This window comes from Suillus paluster, assembly GCF_016628075.1.
Source record: "Suillus paluster strain FC165 chromosome Unknown EDB91scaffold_141, whole genome shotgun sequence".
Lineage (NCBI taxonomy): Eukaryota > Fungi > Basidiomycota > Agaricomycetes > Boletales > Suillaceae > Suillus > Suillus paluster.
This window is the reverse complement of record NW_024537701.1, coordinates 14115-36318: the sequence shown is the minus strand read 5'-3', so window position 1 is coordinate 36318 and position 22204 is coordinate 14115. Positions and strand designations below refer to the sequence as shown.

Genomic DNA, 22204 nt, shown 5'->3' with positions numbered 1-22204 from the left:
GCCTCGCACTCTGTCAGAATACAACCTCCGCATTTTTCAGCCACATGGTGTGGGAATTACCCCACAACACCTCAAACATCACCCAATTTGGTATACCCCACAATTATAATTATTCTCACACCCTCCCCACCTCACTGCAGCTTCACCAGCACACTACAATGGGTCCCTGTTCATATATAGGTAGTAGTTTAATATATATATGTATAATTTAATAGACCACTTTTTTTGTTTATTTGTGTGACAGCTCCCCCTCCAGGCCCCTTTCAAAATAGGGTAGGGTACAGAACACTTTCGAATTTTTGCCCCTTTGATAGGGAAGTGTCCCAGGGCATTAAGAACATGTTTATGACTATATATGGAGATATTCCCATCCTTATTTGACCCCCTGAAGCGTCCTATATCAATAGATATGGTATATATGCAGGAAATCACAAAATATGTTCTCATTTGATTATTTCTAGGTGGACAGACTCATAAAAATGATTCCCAGCATCTATTTATCAATGGGAACAGAAGTTTCCCACACTCAATTTCTTATCTATTTCACTTCCTCAGCACTCAATTCTTGTTAGATTGTGCTATAAATTTGTATATATGATACTGAATATATTTGAAATGTACTCCAGGTTTCTGATCATCAAAATTCGATGTTTTGAAGGTATGGTCCCCTTATCAGTAGAAATAGCAAGTATATACACTACCTGAACACTCCAGCCTATTTTGAGCTGATCCTGAGTACAAGACACATATATGCATGTACCACTGATGATATATGAGCTGGGTGGGCCATATGGGCAAGGGTGAAATACTGAAAAACATCAAAAACATCAAAAATGCGATTTTCTATTATTTTGTTCCTGTAGAAGGATCCTGCATGTATCATGGGCTAGCTATATGATAGATATACTCTAAATATGCATATTAATATGCCCCTCACCCTCCTTGAGGTCCGGTCCTGCAGGAAATTTTTTCACAGGGGGTAAACCACCAGAAGAGGGGGGTACACTGTGCAACATGACATTCTCCTATGGTCCTGGGCTCCTTATACATTGTTCCCATTGTTAAATAGATGCTGGGAATCATTTTTATGAGTCTGTCCACCTAGAAATAATCAAATGAGAACATATTTTGTGATTTCCTGCATATATACCATATCTATTGATGTAGGACGCTTCAGGGGGTCAAATAAGGATGGGAATCTCTTCATATATACTCATAAACATGTTCTTAATGCCCTGGGACACTTCCCTATCAAAGGGGCAAAAATTCGAAAGTGTTCTGTACCCTACCCTATTTTGAAAGGGGCCTGGAGGGGGAGCTGTCACACAAATAAACAAAAAAAGCGGTCTATTATATTATATTATACACATATATACTAAACTACTACCTATATATGAACAGGGACCTATTGTAGTGTGCTGGTGAAGCTGCAGTGAGGTGGGGAGGGTGTGAGAATAATTATAATTGTGGGATATACCAAATTGGGTGATGTTTGAGGTGTTGTGGGGTAATTCCCACACCATGTGGCTGAAAAATGCGGAGGTGTGAGGTGTGGGGATAATGTGGGGAGGCCTGACATGATGATGCATCAATGATACATCACTATGCATCATTTTGGGCAGCTTTTTTTAAAACCTTACATTTAGGCAAGAAACTACTTGTCTTCCATCTATCAATACGGTCTGCCTGGGGTAAGGTATTACAGCATGTTCTTCCCATCCTAAATTCTAGCCGAAATTTTGAATCACCGCAACAGCTCAAGCGTGGATAATTTGCAGGCAGCAGACCTACAGTGATTAACACAGAATTTCAACTGACATATCTGTTCTCATCTTCTACCACCAGTGGCAGATCTCTTGTTCATAATTCAGATACTACTTCTTGAAGCATTGTGATCACAGGTGTGGATTTAGAATCCTCTGCTGTCTCCAATTCAGAGTCTTATGAGAAGCCAGTGCAATTCACAGGGCATGAGAGACTGGACATGCAATAATTGCAGGGCTTTGCACCATCTTCCAGAGAACGACCACCAGGCCAGCAGGAACATTTAAAGTGCTCATTCTAAAATATGCGTGCTCACACCCAAGTATAGTGGAGAATGGCTTTGTGCATTCTTGGACAATAAATTTTGCTGTCCCTTTCGCTATAAAGGATGTTTGATCTCTGGCCAAATTGATTATATCCGAAAGCATAAGAAATGTAGTTTTGGACTGGTTGCAGGTGATACCATGACACCCGAGAGCATATATGGAATGGATGTCAAGAACTGGACAGCAATTGCGGTGGGAGAATATTTACTGAAGATATATGGACCTAGTGCCTCCACTTCATCTGTATGTTCAGATCTTTTCCACTGTTCCAGCTGCCCATAGATTTATTCTGTTTCAGAACCAGAACTCTGGCGCTGTGCATCTGCCATGCCAGACTGGTGTAAACCTTTCTGTTACTCAAACTCCTGCTACAAATGTTCCTGATAGTGAAAACACTGTAAGTCATATGTCCTTTCATACTTGGAATAGTATCTTTAATATGTCTCAGCATGAAATAGATCAAACTAGTCCCCAAGATCATGTACTGGCAGCAGCTCCTGCACCACAACTATCAGTTCTGTATCCACCACCACCCCTCCCCCACTTCCTCCTCCACTGTCACCGCCACTGCTGAGCCAGCTGCCCACTAGTAGTACTGGAGCTATGATGGATCTTCACTTAGAAAGGAATCATGATGGTACGGAGTCTGATGCTGGACGTCAATGTGAGTCTAACAATTGTATGGATAACAGTCTATCCTGATGTAGTACAGCTGCTAGTTTGCAGATGCAGAATGATTGCAATCATCTTCTTGGTGACGGCAGCAGAGGTTCAGGAGCCAATCCAAAACAATCTATTCTTCCGGTATCACAGGTGCCAGACTGTGATGATCCTCTCTGTTGTCTCATTGATGTCCAGGAGCTGGATGGCTTACAGCTGATGACAAAATTCCAGCCTCACCTTAGCCTTTTTATTTACCAGCGATGCCAGTTCGCTGTATGGGCCGACCATCTTGTAGGACATATATTCCATAATCATAAGCATCTTATCCCCACTATCAAAAAAACCATCATGGAATCCACAGTTAATGCCGCAAGCCAAAGACTTTCCGCTGCAGAGTCTTCCCAGCGTATGGTGGTCTTGCCTGACCGTGCTCTCCCCCCATTTCCCTGGCTACAGGATCCCATTCGAGGTTACCAGTGCCATCACTGGAACTCTTGATTTGGTTGCAGCTCATGGGAAAATTCAACACCGTGATATGGGGACTCCGTGAATTACTAGACATGATCCACCTATTTTTGCTCAGCATCTGTTTTCCCGAACTCGGTACTTTGTTGTGCATATCACATTACAGAACGTTGGACCAGATGATTTTTTCGCAAAGTTCTATTCCACCCTCCCTACTCGCTACATCAATGGTGCTTTCATTAATGGCAACTTGTCCAAAACATCAGACCTGGCCGACCTCTCTCCATTTTTTACTAATGCTGGCTGGGCCCAGGCAACAGAAGGCTATTCTCTGGCTGGATTATGAAATATGTCTGCCTCCAAGGTTGGTAGCCAAGATGTTGAGTATCTCACTCGCATCAAGGGCCTTGGCAAGAAATACCTCTCCAACATTTCATCTACTTCCAAAATTGATCATACTCTCTTGGATGAACTCACCAGCTGGAGGACTAGATAGTAAGATTTGATGATAGTCTCTTAGATCTGAGATTTTCTAACAGGCCCTTCAGTCGCCCTTTCCAAATATTACAGGAAAAAGACTCCATTGAAAACTATGGACTCTACTGTGACCGGCTTATCATGATAATTTTACACATAACATCCACTAGGTTGGCTTCAGAGGAAGCAGTAGGCAATGACTTCAACCATGAGGGTCACACGGATGATGAAGATGACAATTACGACACTAGCGACTTACAGTTGGACTGGGAGAACATGGACCTTATAGACATAGATGGGGAGGTTGAGGGTGAGGGCAAGGGCAAGGGCAAGGACAAGGACGAGGGTGAGGGTGAGGATACATTATGGTCAAAAGAAGACAGTTTGGAGATGGAGAGTTTGATGAACCTGGAGGCTATGGATGACGAGGCTTCTTATCCCGTGATCTTGAACTCTGTCCAGATACAACAAGCCAAGATGCTGAGAGAATGCTGCTCTAATGACAGCTTCTCTGAAGAACAGTGTATAGAAGCCTACCACACCCTCCTGCTGTCGGTCTTCACAACTCACACAAGTAATTCTTGAGGACCCCTTCACTCCCTTATCGACTCCTTCATAATATCAACTAGCATTGATGTGCAGGGTTGTTTCATACTGCCTCATCTGACCTCAAGCCACCTAGCTAGAATTCTTTATGCTGCTCTTTTTTCGATCTTAACCCATGTCATGAACACTCCCGATCCATACCAGTAAGCACATCAGCGATAATATGACTTGACTTATAATTGACTAATGTTCATTTGTAGAACATTCATTAGTTCTATGAAAAAGTGGATAAATCCCGGTATGCGGACTCCATTTTGCACTGTCCAAAGATATTCTCGTCTATGCTATGCTATATGCTGAGGCCAGATAACGCTCCCCCGGCTTCAGTTTACAACTTCTGATGGGCCAGACTTCACGTTCGATAGAAAGCCTCTGTCCATCACCTCCATCACCCAGATGTATCACAGTGTATATCATGAGATGGTCCATATACTGGAAGAGCATCTTCTATTCGGAGCTGGCGACACAGTCCTACAACCTCTGAAGAAACCGGAGGAGATTACCGACAAGCCTCATGAGCACATCATTGGCCATGGAGTATTGGTTTCAGAGATGGAAGTGGCGTGGACCCCCATCAAGTTTATCATGAACAATGAAAAACTGCTGAAGAAGTACTTTAGCATCGGTTCCACTAGTAGAAATCCAGTACCACACAAGGGGGCATGGGAGGAATATTTGGAGCATGTCGAAACCTTCAAGGAACACTTCTATTTTTTATTCCATCAAATTCCTGGAATGCCAAAACGAGGCACTGAGGAAATTTGGGCGAAGATTGTTGACACCAGTTTCTGCAGCCGCAACATCATGTATCTCTTTCACCATCTTGCCTGCATAGGAGATTACAGCAAGACTTCTCGAAACCCTAGCAACGATAAGCTCACTCTTCATTTTCTGGCCCATCCTCTGGAAATGGTATTGAGGCGATATCAAGCTTCAGTGGTCAGTATCAATGCATGGGCTATTGACCATGTCCTTCCTTCCGAGATGATTGATCCCCACAATTATTGCTATCTCCTCTATAGCAAGGGTCAGCGGTGGACATCAGAACACCTTTCTCACATCCTTCAGCAACTCACTGCCCAATACCTACCTCATAATGTTAGCCTCAACATGAGCTCCTTAAGGCACATTTTTCCTGGCATTGCAGAACATTACTGGATCTCGGATGTCCTGTCTCCAAGAACCGATGACGTGCTACATGCTCAGCTGGGCCATAATTAAGAGACAGGCGATCAGATGTATGCCAGAGCCCACCAGGATCATCCCCAGCTGACCAGTGCAATGGCACACCAATTCATCCTGTTTTATGATCTATAGCAAGAGTTCCTAGGCTTCAAAGAAGATATCCCAAATGAAGCCACTGCCCTATCCCTTCAGGCATCATATGCTCAGTGACAGCTGTCTTCTAGGACTCTTTTATCCTTATGGACTGGTGCTCAGACTAGCCCAACAGTCATTTCTGATCCCATACCCCTCCATAGCTACAATGACCTCTGTGACCGTATCAGCAGTCTAGAACGCACCTTGAAAAACAAGGATGAAGATCTTAACAAGTGTTTCACTAGCCTAGAGGGTTCCTTGGCTAAGATGATGCATATGGTGTCATCAATCTTGCAAGCAGTCCAGCCATCCCACTCAGCCGCTGGCGCTGCTCTCTCTGCCATTCAGCTACCGCAATCTTCTAACTCTGACACTAGCTGCCTGATTGCTAGCTAAGAAGTCCAATGCTCTCATGTTTCAGCTGCACAAAGCCCTGAATCCAAGGTATGTAACAATATATGATTATGAAGTTCAATGGCCTGACCACAAGTGATGGAATGCCACAGCAACTGGCTAGCTGCTGCCGAAGTATACTAAATGGTTCTGAGGTGTGTCATCTCTAACCCCATCCTGCTATGAGGGAACACCATCTCATGACATTGGGACCAGGTGGAAGAACGTCCTTTGAAGCGGTTGAGGATCGTTGCTCCCGCAGTCCATCATGGTCCATCAAATGCTGACAATTTGACACTTTGCACTGAAGAAAGACCTGCCAGTGCTGATTCAGGCAATTCTGAGGTATTGTGCAACCACATTCATCCTATATCATCTAGCTAACAATACAATCATCACTAGGCTCTCCAAGAAGGCATTAGCAAGGTACTCTGCCCTCAGTGCAACATCTATGTCCACAGCTCCAATTCCGACCTAGCAGCTCATTTTTGATATGCAAAAAGTCAGGAAGGCAGTGTCAACAGCTGCACATATTCAGTTTCAAGGCTGTTGTTCCTGGGCTACCTATATGTCTTGCCCATCTACAGGCCTCCAAGCGCTGGGAACGTCTGCACTCCTGCAGATGCCGACAACAGATAGATATCATCCCTAATTTGTGCTGATGGATGTCTTTACAGGTTTGAAGAACAGCAGCTTGGCAAGTGCTTAGTGACACGGGCCTCAATGAAGAGACAATTTTTCCTCTCAGCTTGGGCTTCTCAACAATATTCTGTTTGCCATCAAATTTGAGACTCATGTTTTGATTTTCCAGCACTTTGTAGAAAGCGATAAGTGGAACCGCAATAGGTAATAAATAATATCAATGAGTGTGCTTTAAAATATAGATCTCACTATATGGTATAAGTAAAACTGCAAAGGGCCCTGCCTGAGTTCATGACTTAAGTGCATCTTGAAACCTATGAATGAAAGGGTAAGTTATAATAGGCTGCTGAGTGATACAAGGCAAGCAAATGGATACTGACAAATGAATCAACATGATGGAATCACTGTGACTGCAGGATCACAGATAAGCAAGGGAAAGGAAATATCCATCCCCAGAGTCGCTGCCACCAAAAGAGACGGCATATCCATAGTGGAAGACAAATAGTGCAAGGGTAAGTTGGAATGCCAGCAGTGGCTTGGGCATGCACACCAAACTTAACATGGCCTCCACCCCACCCCACAATGGGTGTAATGGTAGCAGTAAATATGGGGAAGGGGTGGGGATAGAACTCATCTGCAGTGTATTGATAAACAATGATCATGTCGCCAACACCAAGTTACTTGGATGGAGGACTTGGTCCACAGTAGCTGTTGAATATCCATGTGTCTGAGTCAGAGTCAGCACTGGAGGGGGGGTTCATAATGAGTGAAGCAGCTACCGAGGTGACAAACAGCATATTATAGGTCAGGAGGAATGATACTGGGGTTCAAAGTACTATGTTATAGTCCAGAATCACAACTTGGCAAAAGGCGAGGTAATTATATACTGACACATTATAAATGTAAGGCAAGTAAGGGTGAATAGAACATATATATCACTCTTTATCACTCCTTCAGGAGAGTGAAGTTGGGAGGCCTCAAGGTGTTGAGAAATCCAAAAATAATCTTTCTGTTATATACATGCGTCTTTTTTAAGTTCTCAAGTGTCTCTTATGTCCCTCCATAACTTAACAAGTTGCACCAGCAGTATCTCAGTCTATCTGAAGCCGACCATGCTATTTGAAAGGTCATAAATGCCCAACTTGACAATGCTCTGCTCTGTGTACTTGACACTACTGTACACCAGACTCTTATGCAATTGAGAGATGCAGATATGGACCTTCAAATCAAGCAGACTCAGAGTATAGAGAGCTCATATCATTAATAATTGCATGTTGTGATATCCAAATGAAGCACATTTGGGGTATCGCTGAGTATGGAGTGATCCATGCTGTATTGACAAGGACAACAATGTTGAGCTCCATGCATCAGTCAAGGTGGACTGATAGGGCAGAAGAGTGGAGGGCTTAGGGTGGAAATAGAGTTAGTTGGGTGGGTCAGAGGTAGGGGCAGAGGTAGCAGGGCTAGTCCTACTGAGATGCACTGTGTGCATTGTTGAGGAAGGAGGTATGGAGTGGATGGGGAAACAGGGGGTTGGACCAGCAGTGGGGATATCTATAGACAATATTGGAGGTGCTTGGATCTGGTATATGACAGTATTGCTGTCACAGGCCACACTCTAAAAGTTCAAGCTTCCTTAGTCTTTACTCTGCACTGGACATGGAGCTGTTCATACTTGATAAATAGATGGGTACATTAGTTGTTGCCCATAGTGTAATGCTAGCTACAAGTTGTCCTTCATTATCTGACATCCCAATGATGCCAGTATAGTTTCTGGTCACAGTAATCCAGTCCACATCCACAGGGTATGGGGGCTGGAAGGCCTTGAGTATGCTTCGCTGTGATCACTGTCAGCCATCAGCTAACACCTACTGTGTGATCATGAACACTACAATTACCAGTGACATTGAGTAGTAGTCACATGAAGTTGTTGAATCAACTATGAGTAGCAGGTGTAGACTGTCATACTGATGCTCAAAATCCTAGGTAGTACTGTCACATCTCTTCTTTTTTTAGTCTCTTTCATTTTCATCTCTTCCTCTTCATCTCCATGTAGTTTACTTAATTTATAAACTACCATACTATGTGTCATTTGGTAATTACTATGTCATGTGCTCAATGATTGTGTGCATGTTGTGGTATATTTGCCTTTGTTTTGTCAAGGTTGATGCAAAGCAGAAAGGTGTACAACTGGTAGCTGGAGAGCAGTATTCTAAAAGGAGATAGGTGAGAGTCTGGAGATGAAGATGGAGCACCGGATGGAGAATAGGATGGAGACCCAGACTTTCATGGGGGAGAACCCGGACTTCCAGGTATGAAGGTATAGGATATGACAATATGTATGGGATGAATCAGTAATTGGATGGCTATAGGAATAACCAATGATCACCTGAGTGACACCACTTATGTTAATACTTAGTAACGTGAGAATGTACGCATTCACGTTACTAGTTAGAGGCAAAAGTCTATACTGCAGTACTGCAGCACTTACTGCAGCACTCAGCAGTGACTTCGCAGGTATTTTTTTTTTCCCCTCGGCTTTATCCGACGATGGCTTATCTGGGCTTATCAGCTGTTATCAGCAAAACCTTATCTAACGCTTTCGGCAATGTGTGGGCTCGGGTGCCAACTACTCCCGCCGCTGGCGCCAATGTTCCCACAGCCTCTGCTCATCGTCTACAATGATGAGCACGCTTATATCACTCAATCTTGCTCAAACATGAGCGCATTTTTTGCGCTCCCTTTCTCCTATGGTCCTCCTCTACTATGGTAATGTCTTTCAACTGTTTAGCTATACTCGTGTTGAGTGTTCGTTTACCTTCTGTATTCTGACTAAGCATACTAACTGTTGTCCCTCACCACCATGGGGAGACAGCGTCCATTCCACACAAGCTCACAGAAGGTCACAATGACCGTCCTTCGCCATACAGGCCCACAGACCACCTCTGCTGGTCTGATGCATATATGAGCAGACCGCCTACGAGCTGAGAAAGAGCTCCAACTTCAAGCGCAAGGTGAGTGTATGAATTAGTGTTTCTTTTGTTCTTACAGTGAAGTGTGGGCAGATCCATGTCGTGCACAGCAGGCTGCACTTGCTGCAGAGGCTGCACTGGAAGCCGGGACAAGTTTTGATATGATGGATCAGTCTTTTGATGGTGCTTTTGATGGTGACAGCCATATGCAGCATTCATCAGATGGCAGCAAGGGCAACACGGACACGGACACAGATACAGACACGGACACGGACACAGAGACAGACTGTCCCAGCAACAAGAATCGTTACTCAGTTGAAACCAGGCTACTCTCCGCCTATGCCAGGCTGCAGTTGAACAACAGGTACTGTTGTATTTCTTCTCCTCAGTCTTTCCAGCTGATGGTTACTGTAGCTCGTCAAAGCGCCGTAGTGACCAACGGACACGAGAAGCACGCTATGCCAACATGCACGCTTCATGGGGCATGCAGATGCCTGCGCTAACGGACGCATATATTGCCTGGAAGCATCCAGGTTCACTCAATATCACTCAAGTTTCGGCTCATAAGTTCCAGGTCACTGCGGTGCAGGTCTTTGGTACGCTTTCTTCATTTTATTTAAGATCGTGTTGCTTACATTTTCTAGAACTAGACCATTTTCACGATATTATGCAACAACACGAAGAAGTTGCAAATGTGTCTCTGTTGCGTGTGGGTTTACTAGGCTGCTCTCCTACTGCACCAACTGTTGCAATCAGCCTACGATGTCTCGAGCTTTATCATCAGCTTCGATGACGGCAATCTTCACTCAGCATCCAGGCATTCACAAAGGTTTTGTGTGCGATACATAATGTACGTTATGTATTGTAAACGACTTACAGCATTCTGATTAACAATTAGGTCAATTACGCGCAAACATTTCGCAATCAATTTTCAATCACGTTTGACGTATATCTTGCAATACTTCGCGAGGTTCGGTCCCGGGTGGATATAGCACTCGGCCGCACAGATCCCGACTGGCGCCTTCAACATGGTTGTCCAGCATGCACGTTTGAGGTCAGTGTACTATTTTTTAAAATTATCATTGTCTGATCTATTTTCAACAGCAACCCAATGAATGTCCACTGTATCCTGCCAGTCTCAAGGCAATGGATGGGAATAACTCCGCGAAACGCATGGCGAATGCTGGTAATGCAGATTGCCGTATCTTTCCCAGCAGGTATATGATTCCCCCCAATCAAGTTGACATGTTCAAGGACGACGTACGGTTACGACCCGGTGAACGCGGAGCCAATCAAAACAATAATGCCACATCATGTACCGACAATTGGAAGGCTGCTAACTCAACCAATGAGAACACCGTGCACGTTTTCGAACAGACTGGTATCTTTCTCTCTGCCTGCCGACATGGAATTGTCCAAACAGTTACCGAGATGCGCCACAGTGGCGAGCTGTAAGTTTTCAATATGATTTAATATTATGTTATTGATGATTGTTAAAAGCGCTAAATATCCTCTCGCAACGACGAATAAGCTTCTTGACGTCTTCGGTGACAACCAAGCCATCAGTAGTGATATCAGTTGCAGCTTGTCTAAGACACTCGCCGCCAGCTCAATACAAGACAAGGCTGACAATCATAAGCTTTCACTGTCGGTCAATGCATTCCATGGACATGCTCACAATTGCAAATGTCAGTTGCAGTATCACCCCATGTACCTACGTGGCTTCGGACTCGAAGATCTCGAGACTTGCGAATGTATTTTTGCAAGCTCGAACACCACAGCATGCCTCATTCGCCACGCGTCACATTTTCATTACAGTCAGTTCCTAGACCTGCATTTTGACCAATGGGACATGGATAGATATTTTGAACTCAGTAAGGTTTCATTGTCTGAGTAATGATCCCGATTGATCTGATTGAAATTTAGGCCGCTTTATTTTCAATAACTACAAACAAGCAGTTACCTTGATCACCGATTTTACCAAAGAACTTGACGCCTACCGCTTATCCTTCCCTGACCAGGCCATGGATTTTGAGACCTGGGTAGCCGAAGAACTCGCATATCTGGAGTCTGTTGCATCGGAGCCTGCTCGCGACGCTCTCGCAGTTGATTATGTGGAAGCGCTGGAGAAACTCGATACGTATCAGTAAGTTTCATTTGTTTCATTTGCGCGTGTTTTAAAGTTCACGATCAATCCAGGCAACAGTTCAACTCATTTAGAACAGACCAGTTTTTGACGTACTCGCCGTCATCATTCACACCTGACTCTGGGTTGAGTGTCACAGCTTCACAAACAACGAAGCAGGCACAAGCAGCTCGGCGTGCAGTGGAGCGCCGTCTTCAAATTCAAATCAACATTGTTGAGGATTTAGAGACTCGCCTAGACATCGCTGACCAGTGGATACCTGAAAGTTCAGACTATCGGGAGACACTTGACTATAGCCAACGACGGTGATTCATTCGGGTAGTTGAAGATCTTGAGGGCCTCGTTGTGCAGCGTTTATTTGAGTTGTCCAAAGCTAACCTCTCATCAACCGGTACTAACTTAATGTTTATTAATTTATTCTACTAACAAAATCTTTCATCGCAGGCTATAAACTTCGAAGACAAATATCTCGAGCCATCGTCAAGCGATCCAGTACAATTCGTACAGCGCTGGACAAGTACAACAAGCTTGCCGTCATGCAAAATCCACGAAGGCCAACCCTACAATATAGCAAGGTTATGTCTTATGCAGCCCTTGGCGAGTTTGAGATCCTCAAACATTCACGACACGATATTCTGATGAAGCCTTGGAGCAATCCCACACATCGTGAGATGGCCATTAAGTATTTTAAGATTCTCCGAGCTCATGAGGAGATCACTCAACTTAATGTTGAAATCCGCCGCCTGCACGCTTGGATCGATGTTGAGGATTCTGACATCAAACGTGTGGCCACCGAGCTCGAGTCAACTAACCTCCCACTTGCGGCGGAAGTTTGGGAGCTATATAATTGGCAGCGGAGGGTCAATGATGTGCATCACGCTCGCATCAATCGATTATATTCACTTGAAGGATTTACTGGTTGTGTTCCTTCTGACATGATCGCAGCAGATGTCTCATTGGATGTAGATGAAGTTGCAGCAGAGATGATTGACGATGAATCAGAAGGAGACGAGGCGGCACACTTTGAGTTATGTATTCAACAGATGTCATTGTAGTACTTTTGCGAATTTGAGGATTGTTCAATGTGACGTGATGGTACGCACTCGAGATAATTAAGCCAATCGATCCCAATAACACCAGTCTTTCCTATCTTACAGAGGCCGCTGCTTTCTGAAAGATATGTATGTATTGTATTAGTAGGATGAGTTGTAAGTGTACAATTACGAAGATCTTACATTGATTGACTCCGGAGTGTAGTCACATGTACAGTGATCTTAGATTGATGTGACAGACTCCCATACACCACGTTGTAACAACATGTGTGCATTTACTCAATACCTGCCTCATTTCTCATTTCTGACTTCACTCTGCACTTTGCTTTAAAGAGACTCGCAAACTTCCCAGCCTTCAAAACCAACTTTGTGGACGCCTTATTGCTCTCACCTTCAGATTCTCTGTTATTTTCTGCAATCGTGCAGCTTTCACTATGCCTACTTCAAACTCCACATTCACCACAGAATCAAGCGCTCCGGATGGTCATTTGCCTCGGCCAATCCACCACCTTCACTATTTAGACCTTGCAGTTGACGCTGATGATGATGCACTGGTATGTATCTTTCTTTTTGTCTCTGGGGGTCGTGTGCACTTACTGTTGATTCAGCATGACTTTATATGTATTCAGTTTCATGCAACATTCGATTTTGAACGGCCAGCAAAACATAGGTACAAACGAGGGCCTCGTGGATGCAAGATGGTCGCTATCAAATCTCCAGACATCACTCTCAAAGCTACTGTATCTCATCCGCCAACCTGCGAGCTCGCCAATGCCATGAGTAACATCACTACTACTCTTCTTGACCATTCGCTTCCTGGGATTTGTGACTCCTGGTTTCCAAAGAACTGTTGGAAGACGGTTGATCTGCCTACCAGACTACGACAGAGTAAGTTTTTTCGCCTCATCACCAACTGATTCTCATATCTTTCTCGCAGATGTTACTGTGACAGGCCCGACGACCAACGGTATAGCAGATGCGGATGCTACTGCAACGGACCTGACGTCGCCAGCTGTTTTGAAAGAGCATCCTGCCCCCAATATCACTTGTAAGTCGTTATCAATGGCTGTCAATTGTTATCTGATTCCATCATCTGGCGTTTGTGCCCACTTAGCTGACACCGGGTGCAATGCCCGGCAGATCGCTACTAAAATCAGATCTCTTAATGATGGTATGTGTGTATTGCTTCCATTTTATTGTGACAGGGTTGCTCAAATATCATTCTTAGGCACCAAAGAGCTCGCGCCGGTGAACACCCCTCCTTGTGTTTATACTAGAAACACCACTGGTAGCTCATCTCGCTCAATGTTGGATGATGCATTGGGCCCCGGCACAATGGCAGAAAGTCATGTCGGATTTTTGGCTCCTGGTGACCCAGTCATCAGAACTCCGAGCATCGGCTTGAATGGCTGTGTCAGTACCCCAAACACTCCCAACTTCGAGGCAGTGCGGGCTGTCCTTGCTTCGTACAATCTTCTGCGTGGAGTTGTCCGCGAAATTCATTCTTGTGTTCTTCAAAGGCAAGGCTTTGAGGAAATGCAGTGGCCATACATTCTTGACGAGAACTTGGTGTTTGAGCCTAAAAAATCTGCTCTTTTGCTTGCCATGTACAATCTAGGTGAGTCTTGGGTTTCGGCAAATGAGCTCATGACTGAAGCGATTTTCTAGTGTCTTAGGTACATTTTGTAACGGCATTGTATGCTAGAATTTCATGCTAGTATAAATCTTCTTTGCGGACCGTATTTTCGAGCAAGGGTCGCCACCATCTAATATATAATCCTCCATGTAAGTCTTAAATTTCTTAAATTTTGTTACTTTTGCTTCGCTATTCACTTGGTCATGGCACGCGGAAATACAAACAAAGTCAAGAAAGCACGGCCCCAGCTCACAACGTCTCAGAAGTCTGCGCGTCATGAGAAGTTCACCGCACTCACTGATGACATGAACGATGCCCGCACAGACTACATGGACAAGGTTCAAGTCCTTGCCAAGAAACATGGCCGGTGAGACCTTCTGTTATGAGTTATAAGGACATGCTCAACGGATGCTACTTAGGTCTGAGCGTTGGATGCGATGTCAACTGTTCCTTGGGGGTCAGACAGTTCGCCATCGTCGGCGTCCAAATGCATGGAACGCGTTCGTTCGTCAACGACTCAATGATATAAATGAAGGTACGTGTCTCTATCACACAACGTTGTGTCTGTACTCAATTTCAGCTCCTTGCCAGGCCTATCGAAGGGCGACTGTTGGAAACTTATGGAATTCATCGACTCTCACAAAGAAACTCTGCGCGTCGACTATGCAAGACTCTCCCACGCTCAAAAGAATGCTTTTGAGGTTGAGATCATGAAGATGCATGCCTCCAAGCAACGCATGGTCCATGATAACCCGAAGGCAGTCCAGCGCGACATGCAGGCCACTTTCGCTGCTATGGACCAAGAGGTACTTTCTGGTTTTCTTCCCTGCTCATTTTCTTATAGGTATATACTTTAGTGGACAGCTATTTGCTCCTGCCTCGGTGTCGAAGGCTTCTATGTGGCTGTCTGTGGTGGGATCGAGGACCTTAGCGGTCCCAAGCTTTTTTTTTCAGACAAGGCCGAGAAGTTTGTGCAAACCGTTCTGGATCTTGAGCCTCAGCGCCTGGCGTTAAAACTGGAAGCATTTGCTGTCTCTGGCCTTGGTACGTTTCTATACTCTAGCTAATCTGATTTTTTTGACGATATTCTACTGGCCGGTAGCTGAGGATGTATCCGCTATATCAACCCAGAAAAAATCCCTCAACAAGCTAATTAGCGAGTGTCGGACGCACATCCAAGATGAGCTTGGTGAGCATTATCTCTACAGAGTTTTCTTGTTGCTGATGTGGATGCACAGACTTTATCATGCATGAAAACAAACTATAACAACTATGAGCATGCTATTGTTGAACATCACAGTGTGGCGCTTGATGGTTGGCCATCCAAACTTCTGCCAATCCGGAATCCCTCTCGTATTGGTGGACGCAAGTCAGTACAATTGTTGCTCAATGCACTCATCGAAGGGACCTGTAAGTGGACAAAGCTGACGGAGGAAGAGCTTGCGGACAGAATTACTAGAAACCATGCTCGCGAAGCAGCCGGCGAGACCATCTATAAGCCACGGAAGAAGCACACCCCAAAGACGGTAGAGAAGAGTGCTGCCACTGTTGAAAGTAGCGGTGAGAGTGACGAGGGTGAAGGGAGTGAAGGGGGTGAGGAGTAGTCATTTGACATTAGCGCAGAGCATATGTTAGTTGCTTCGTAGTAGTTGTTCGTTTATCATCCTTTATGTTATAGCACTTGAAACATATAATGACAGGCACTTAGACAAAGGTCAAGGGTGTTCATCATTGCTGGCAGTGAGTAGAACATGCTCTGAGTGTAGTACTAAGCTATCTACACCGCTTAAAATAGTAGATACATCTGTTAAATATTCATCAGAGTAGAGGAGGACCATAGGAGAAAGGGAGTGCAAAAAATGCGCTCGTGTTTGAGCAAGATTGAGTGATATAAGCGTGCTCATCATTGTAGACGATGAGCAGAGGCTGTGGGAACATCGGCACCAGCGGCGGGAGTAGTTGGCACCCGAGCCCGCACATTGCCAAAAGCGTTAGATAAGGTTTTGCTGATAACAGCTGATAAGCCCAGATAAGCCATCGTTGGATAAAGCCGAGGGGAAAAAAAAAATACCTGCGAAGTCACTGCTGAGTGCTGCAGTAAGTGCTGCAGTACTGCAGTATAGACTTTTGCCTCTAACTAGTAACGTGAATGCGTACATTCTCATGTTACTAAGTATTAACATAAGTGGTGTCACTCAGGTGCCAATGATCTGGGAAGTAAGAGCTAGGTACTGAAGGGGGAAGTATATATCTAAATGGGGAAATGGTTCCAGTCGAATGGAGCCTATACAGGAGGTAACTGATGAGGCAGTAGTGCAGATGCACTGGGGTGGGGAACGGGCCAAGTGAAAGTAAGGAAAGGTGGGTGATAAGATTAGGCAAAGCAGATATTAGTAGAAGTGGGTGGATCTGGTATATGATAGTGGTGCCCCCTTTGCCCTTTATAGGGCATGGTATTCCTAGGCTGTACTGCCCTAGGAGGGGTTGCTACTGGGACCCAAGTTCACAGTAGGCCCTTCCTCTCCATTTCCATTCTCTCAGTCTGCTTTTGATAGTCCCAACCATCTGTGCATATGCCTGCTTGTCATAGCAGACACTTCTAGTGTACTTCTGGAGTTATGTCAGGAGGGGTAGTGCCTGGGAGACATTCAGATGTCCATTGGTTTTCCATGCTGGATAGTGGATAGCAGTGGTGGTGGGGATTCACCTTCTCTCAAGGTAAAAGCTGATCCATCACTCAAGCACTAATGCTGGCAACAGAGGCTTGATAATGCCAGAGGACCATCTCTAAAGGGTGAGCTAAAAATATAGCATAAGTTTGTTCCTCCCTGTGTCTCAGGATGTCTTATTGTAATCGCCAATAATTGTGAGGTAATTGAACTGGTACATAATATTCCTTCCTTAAAAGCTCATGTCCACAATCTTCACACATATTTCTTCAGAGCCCCACTTGGGCATGCCTAGTATCTGGTGGAAAAGAAAATGGAGTTATTCTTTAAACTTTTCAACCTGGCACAGGTATTGGTCCTATGCCCCATGTTTCAGCACCAATAATACATCTTCAACAGGGAAGTGACAGAAAGGACTTTGCTGTCAAAAGTGAATTCCAGGCCATAGGGCATGGTAAATTGAAGCCAGGAAGGGAAATATGACCTTGATATATGGTGTAGCAGAGGCGAGAATATCATCGGATCCTACAGAATGGAGTTCATGCTTGATCCAATGAAACATAGAGTCTATAAATACTCTATTAATATATCATAATTAGTGATGGTGATTATGTCATATATTTGCAAACTTACTGATAAGAGTCTGGTGCCTTCAGGACCTCCATTAGCATGGAAAATAAGATAGCATATATCATCTTGGCAAGTCATGAAGAAATAAAATGTGGAAGGGAGAAATGTCCTTGAATATCGACACTGGTAGAGATGATGAAACTGTCAGTTAGGGAGTGGAGGGGGCCTAGGGAATGAGTGTCAGAATTGGTGGTGAAAATGGATAAAAGGAGAGTGTGATAGGCTACCAGAAGCTGAACAGATGAGGAATGTAGGTCTATACAACACTTTCTCAGTACCTGTGTACACCATCTCTAATCCTAGTTCAATACTATTGGATAGAGAGCTTGATCATCAGAAGCTTCCAAATTGATGAAATCCTGATGTACATTGTGGTCAATTCAAGCTGGACCATTCTTGGGCCATAGACCATCTCCCTCATTGTTCCTTCCATTGGCAAAACCCATATTCTGCCAATCTTATACAGAATGAAGGTTTTGGAATGGCCTATGATCTGGATTATACCAATCAGATTGATTACAATAGCTACTAGTACATATTATCCTTGTCTTCTTTCTCTTTCTGGCCATTAGTATCTTTAAACACAAGAATCCACAAGGTCATTATGATCAATCTGTCACAGTGAAGTCTGTAGCTCTCCACAGAGTTGTGCTCCTGTAATAGCTGGAATGGGCATCTTAATGAACCATCAGTAAATGTAATAAGGTGGGACTGACAGGAAAACTTACATTTGGGTACTCCAGCCAGTTATGAGCTCCAGAAGATTTAGATCAATATCACCTGTAGAATGAATAGTAGAGAAATACTTCTTTCCAAGGCCTTTGATTGAGGTCAACCAATTAGCTTGCTGCTCACTCTGAGTCTTGATGTTTGACATCACATGTATCCCAGCTATGAAACAATCATCGGTTGCCTGAACCTACCCTGAATTGGTGAAAAATAGAGACAGATCACCAAGGTCCACTGCATCAGTGGTTTCCCTGTCTGTGAAGGCACCATCCATGTACTGAGTGGGGAGTGTAGAGTAGAATTTCAAAAAAGAGATCCTCTGTGCTGACATTCTGCAGCATGGGGTGTACCATGAAGTACTAGGTTTTTAAGAACAGCAGTTGTACCCAGTGTAAGGCTGTTTGTGAGTACAAAGGGGAATTGGTGCAAGATGATGGAAATAAAAGATGTGTAGGAAAACAGCTATGACTTCAAGTAGAGATAAACAATTGAAAGGCATGATTTGCACATCACTCACACACCAGAAAAGAAAGTTCATTGATGATGTACACTCTGATCCCCTCAAATACAAGATGTCTGTTAGTCTAGATGACATTGACTGCAAGGTTTAACCTTACTACTGTCTTGCTGTGATAACAAGTAGATGCCTACTATATGGCTTCTGCTAAAATTCCTTATAATTGGCATAAACATTGACATGTTGTGCTGGCAGGTGAGCGTGAGTAAAAGCCCAATGAGGCTGAGACAGATTGAGACAATAACAAGTCAAATGCAAGAATATAGTCACTGAAGTCTAGCACCAATCAATCTTGAAGCTATCAACCTAGGAATGAACAAAAATTGGTGGGAGAACAAAGAAAGCTTAAGACAAAGAGAACTTACAGAAGAGTCCACTTGTGTGATGCTCATATCCAATTGGGCACACATGTATATCTGCGGCAGTGTGTGTGTGCAGCTGTACCTAGTGAGATAATAACTGTTATGAAAGTTGAGAAGTGCCTAGTATGAGTCTCTCCTCTGCAATCAAAGCTCAGTCAAGTTGAGAATAACATTTTGTGGTGAAGATTGAACACCACACAGCACAAGAGATGATAGCAACTCTGGTTTAGAGAGTCGATTCCATGGGGACAGAGGATATACCATCTTCTAGGCATCATTAATATTGCACTTGATCTTGGAGGTATGTTGAACTATATACACAGGGCCTGATTTAGCATGTGGATCCTTTGTAGATTTTCACTCAGCTTCCATGGCATTGGCCCATATAGCTTTGACTGCCTATGGTGTGCCGCATTCAGAGGAAATGCAGTCAAACCAGTGTTGGATGGTGTAATTGGCTGCAAGGCACTTGTGATACTTGTGCATGAGTTGGTATGAGTGGTTGAATTGGAGAAAAAGTATACATAACACTATATGTACTAGTGCATGTCTATGTCCCATGGACATTGAGTGAGCAACAACCTGACACAACTGCATGTGTTGTGTCGTGCAGAAAGTAGAGCTAGAATTTTTCACATGAAACTTTATACACCGCTAAAATTCACCACTTGAAGTGACATGAGTGCATGTAAAGTTAGAAGCATGTCTGAACCCCTACCAGTATATTGGATGGAGATAGCTACATCTCAAAGAGCTTTGTCCTGAAATTGTTGTATAAGTCCATCCAATGTGTTGCTGTACTATTCCTTTGAAAAGGTCTCCAACAATCATATTCCACTTATAAATTATTCATAAGTACCATTCTATATTAGTTCTGATGCAAACTACCATACCTGATGAACTACACAACCAGGAACAATGTAACAACTCTTCAACAATAAATGTCTTAAAATGATCAGACCAGGACTCAAACTACAAACAAAAGTGATAATGGAAGAGTTACAATATAGTCGTCTAGACAAGTGTCTTAGAGAGGTCCAGTCTAGAGTCTTATAAAGAGAAGGGATGAGCAAGAACATCAAGTAGATTCTTAGGGAAGGTACAAGAGGTTTAGACTACTGACTACTAACTAGGGTTTATATATCTACAAGAAGTGTGCATAGATCAAGACGTAAAAGGTAACTAGACTAAATAGGAATGTGAGTGAGACAGAGAAGTTGTATGTGAAGGTTCTGAAATGGAAGATCTGTATCTACTGAGAATATTGAAGAAGAGATAGAGATGAAAGAGAAGATCTATTGTAAGTAAGGTCATTAAGAAAGATCAATCATTATGTTGATTGGAGATGGAATTGGCAATGCAAATAGTGAGATGTGGGTATAGAGGTACTAGTGACTTTGTGATAGTTGACATTGTGAAGAGTGATAGATGTGATGAATGTGAAGAGGTGAAGTGGTCACATGACTTGGGTGCTTAGACTGAGACATAACATTAAGATGAAAAAAATAATTTGTTTGAGGAACTAGTGACAAACAATAAGGTGTGGAAATTTCTCTTGAAGCAGACAATGGGCCTTTTGTGATTCACCAGATGCATCTGTGGTGCAAGTAATAACAGTAGCCCCCCATTCTGTCTCAGTCTTGCTGATTGCTTCTAATATCTGCTGAAGAAGTTCTGTGGCTGTCTGAGGATCCCTCGATGCATTGTGAACTTTGACTGTATGTAACTAGACTAACAATTAGTTAATATAATTGACACTGTCAGCCTTCATGGACATACCTTTCCCTGTGCTGTCATTATAAAGCCCAGAAGATGGTGATAATTTTCACCTGTCTAGCCATCACATTGCAAGGTTGTATTAGCACCTCAGCATTCCTTTTTTGCAACAGTTTTTAAGTGTGTTGAGGGTGTGCAGCATGACATGTTGTGTGAGGACTTTTGCAGAAGGTATTTTTGCTTTCAGAAGAAAGTGGTCACATAAAATCTTCCACTCATGATTCTTGACCTATCACAGTGGCAAACCAGTGCTTACAGTGAGTCTCATGAGGCAAATCTCCCAATCAGCTCAGTCTGAAGCTGTCCAAGGTTGGTCACTGAAACCATGGAGGATTTGTCCTAGTACCACAGGGGAAAGAGACAGAATTAAGCTAGAAACAGAGCAGTACAGACCAGACTGGTTTAGACATTGACATTTCCCCAGCCGGGATGGTAACAAGACTGTGGAGAGAGCTGAACTGACTGAAAGAGAGTTATGGGTGAGGAGACTAGAGGAACCTGAGGACACAGTCTCAGGAATTAGCAGGGTAGGCAAACTCAGGCATGCAGACTTGGACTCTAGAACAGATAATACATCAAGAGCTGGTGGAGTGAGAATGATCAGTTGTATACTAGTAGTGGTACTGCCATTATGGGCCTAGGTACTTTTTCTCAGTAAATATTGTTTATGGTATTTCACTCATGCTTGTGAATGAATGTCTTCTGAGTGCATTTCACATTCATGCAGGTGATGTAAGAGTGTTGTTGGCTGACTGACCAACCAGATATGCTAGGAATCATTCTGGTCAATAGCCCATACTATATTTCAAAGTTAGTAGAAAACAGTAGCTACACAAGAATTCACATACAAGTGCCTGCAATTGCAGCTTCATTTCTCAGTGTATCTCACTGACCTGTATAAATTTGCTTCTCATCAAGTGCCTGCTCATGAGCTATGTGCTGCTTGTAGAGCCTCACACATATAACTTTTGCCTTTTCACTAACCATTAAAGCACTTTATTTTGTAGTATAACCTGGATGCACTATGAAGTGATCCCACCACCATCCTCTATTTGATTT

General features: G+C 43.7%; 4 protein-coding genes across 4 annotated transcripts; 3 read left to right on the top strand and 1 right to left on the bottom strand.

The window, feature by feature from the left end:
- Window positions 1-2228: 2228 nt before the first annotated feature.
- EDB91DRAFT_1087653 (uncharacterized protein) lies at window positions 2229-6017 on the top strand (the record flags this gene model as incomplete). Its single annotated transcript, XM_041316263.1, has 12 exons — window positions 2229-2333; window positions 2389-2487; window positions 2559-2754; window positions 2803-2903; window positions 3115-3222; window positions 3263-3448; window positions 3485-3582; window positions 3866-4269; window positions 4378-4444; window positions 4502-4539; window positions 4651-5240; window positions 5742-6017. The coding sequence occupies 12 exons, from the start codon at window positions 2229-2231 to the stop codon at window positions 6015-6017; spliced, it is 2268 nt and encodes a 755-aa protein (XP_041170236.1).
- A 4278-nt stretch (window positions 6018-10295) lies between these two features.
- Window positions 10296-12829, top strand: EDB91DRAFT_1240017 (uncharacterized protein; the record flags this gene model as incomplete). The annotated part of the gene is made up of 10 exons (XM_041321946.1): window positions 10296-10373; window positions 10446-10478; window positions 10527-10682; window positions 10733-11079; window positions 11129-11502; window positions 11555-11700; window positions 11735-11774; window positions 11914-12039; window positions 12097-12165; window positions 12219-12829. The coding sequence occupies 10 exons, from the start codon at window positions 10296-10298 to the stop codon at window positions 12827-12829; spliced, it is 1980 nt and encodes a 659-aa protein (XP_041170235.1).
- A 2053-nt stretch (window positions 12830-14882) lies between these two features.
- EDB91DRAFT_1013900 (uncharacterized protein) lies at window positions 14883-15778 on the top strand (the record flags this gene model as incomplete). The annotated part of the gene is made up of 4 exons (XM_041312466.1): window positions 14883-15003; window positions 15054-15268; window positions 15486-15671; window positions 15701-15778. Coding segments are annotated over 4 exons (600 nt in total), but the record flags the coding sequence as incomplete, so codon positions are not given.
- A 5113-nt stretch (window positions 15779-20891) lies between these two features.
- On the bottom strand, window positions 20892-21202 carry EDB91DRAFT_1063118 (uncharacterized protein; the record flags this gene model as incomplete). The annotated part of the gene is made up of 2 exons (XM_041314592.1): window positions 20892-21095; window positions 21149-21202. Coding segments are annotated over 2 exons (258 nt in total), but the record flags the coding sequence as incomplete, so codon positions are not given.
- Between the last annotated feature and the right edge of the window lie 1002 nt (window positions 21203-22204).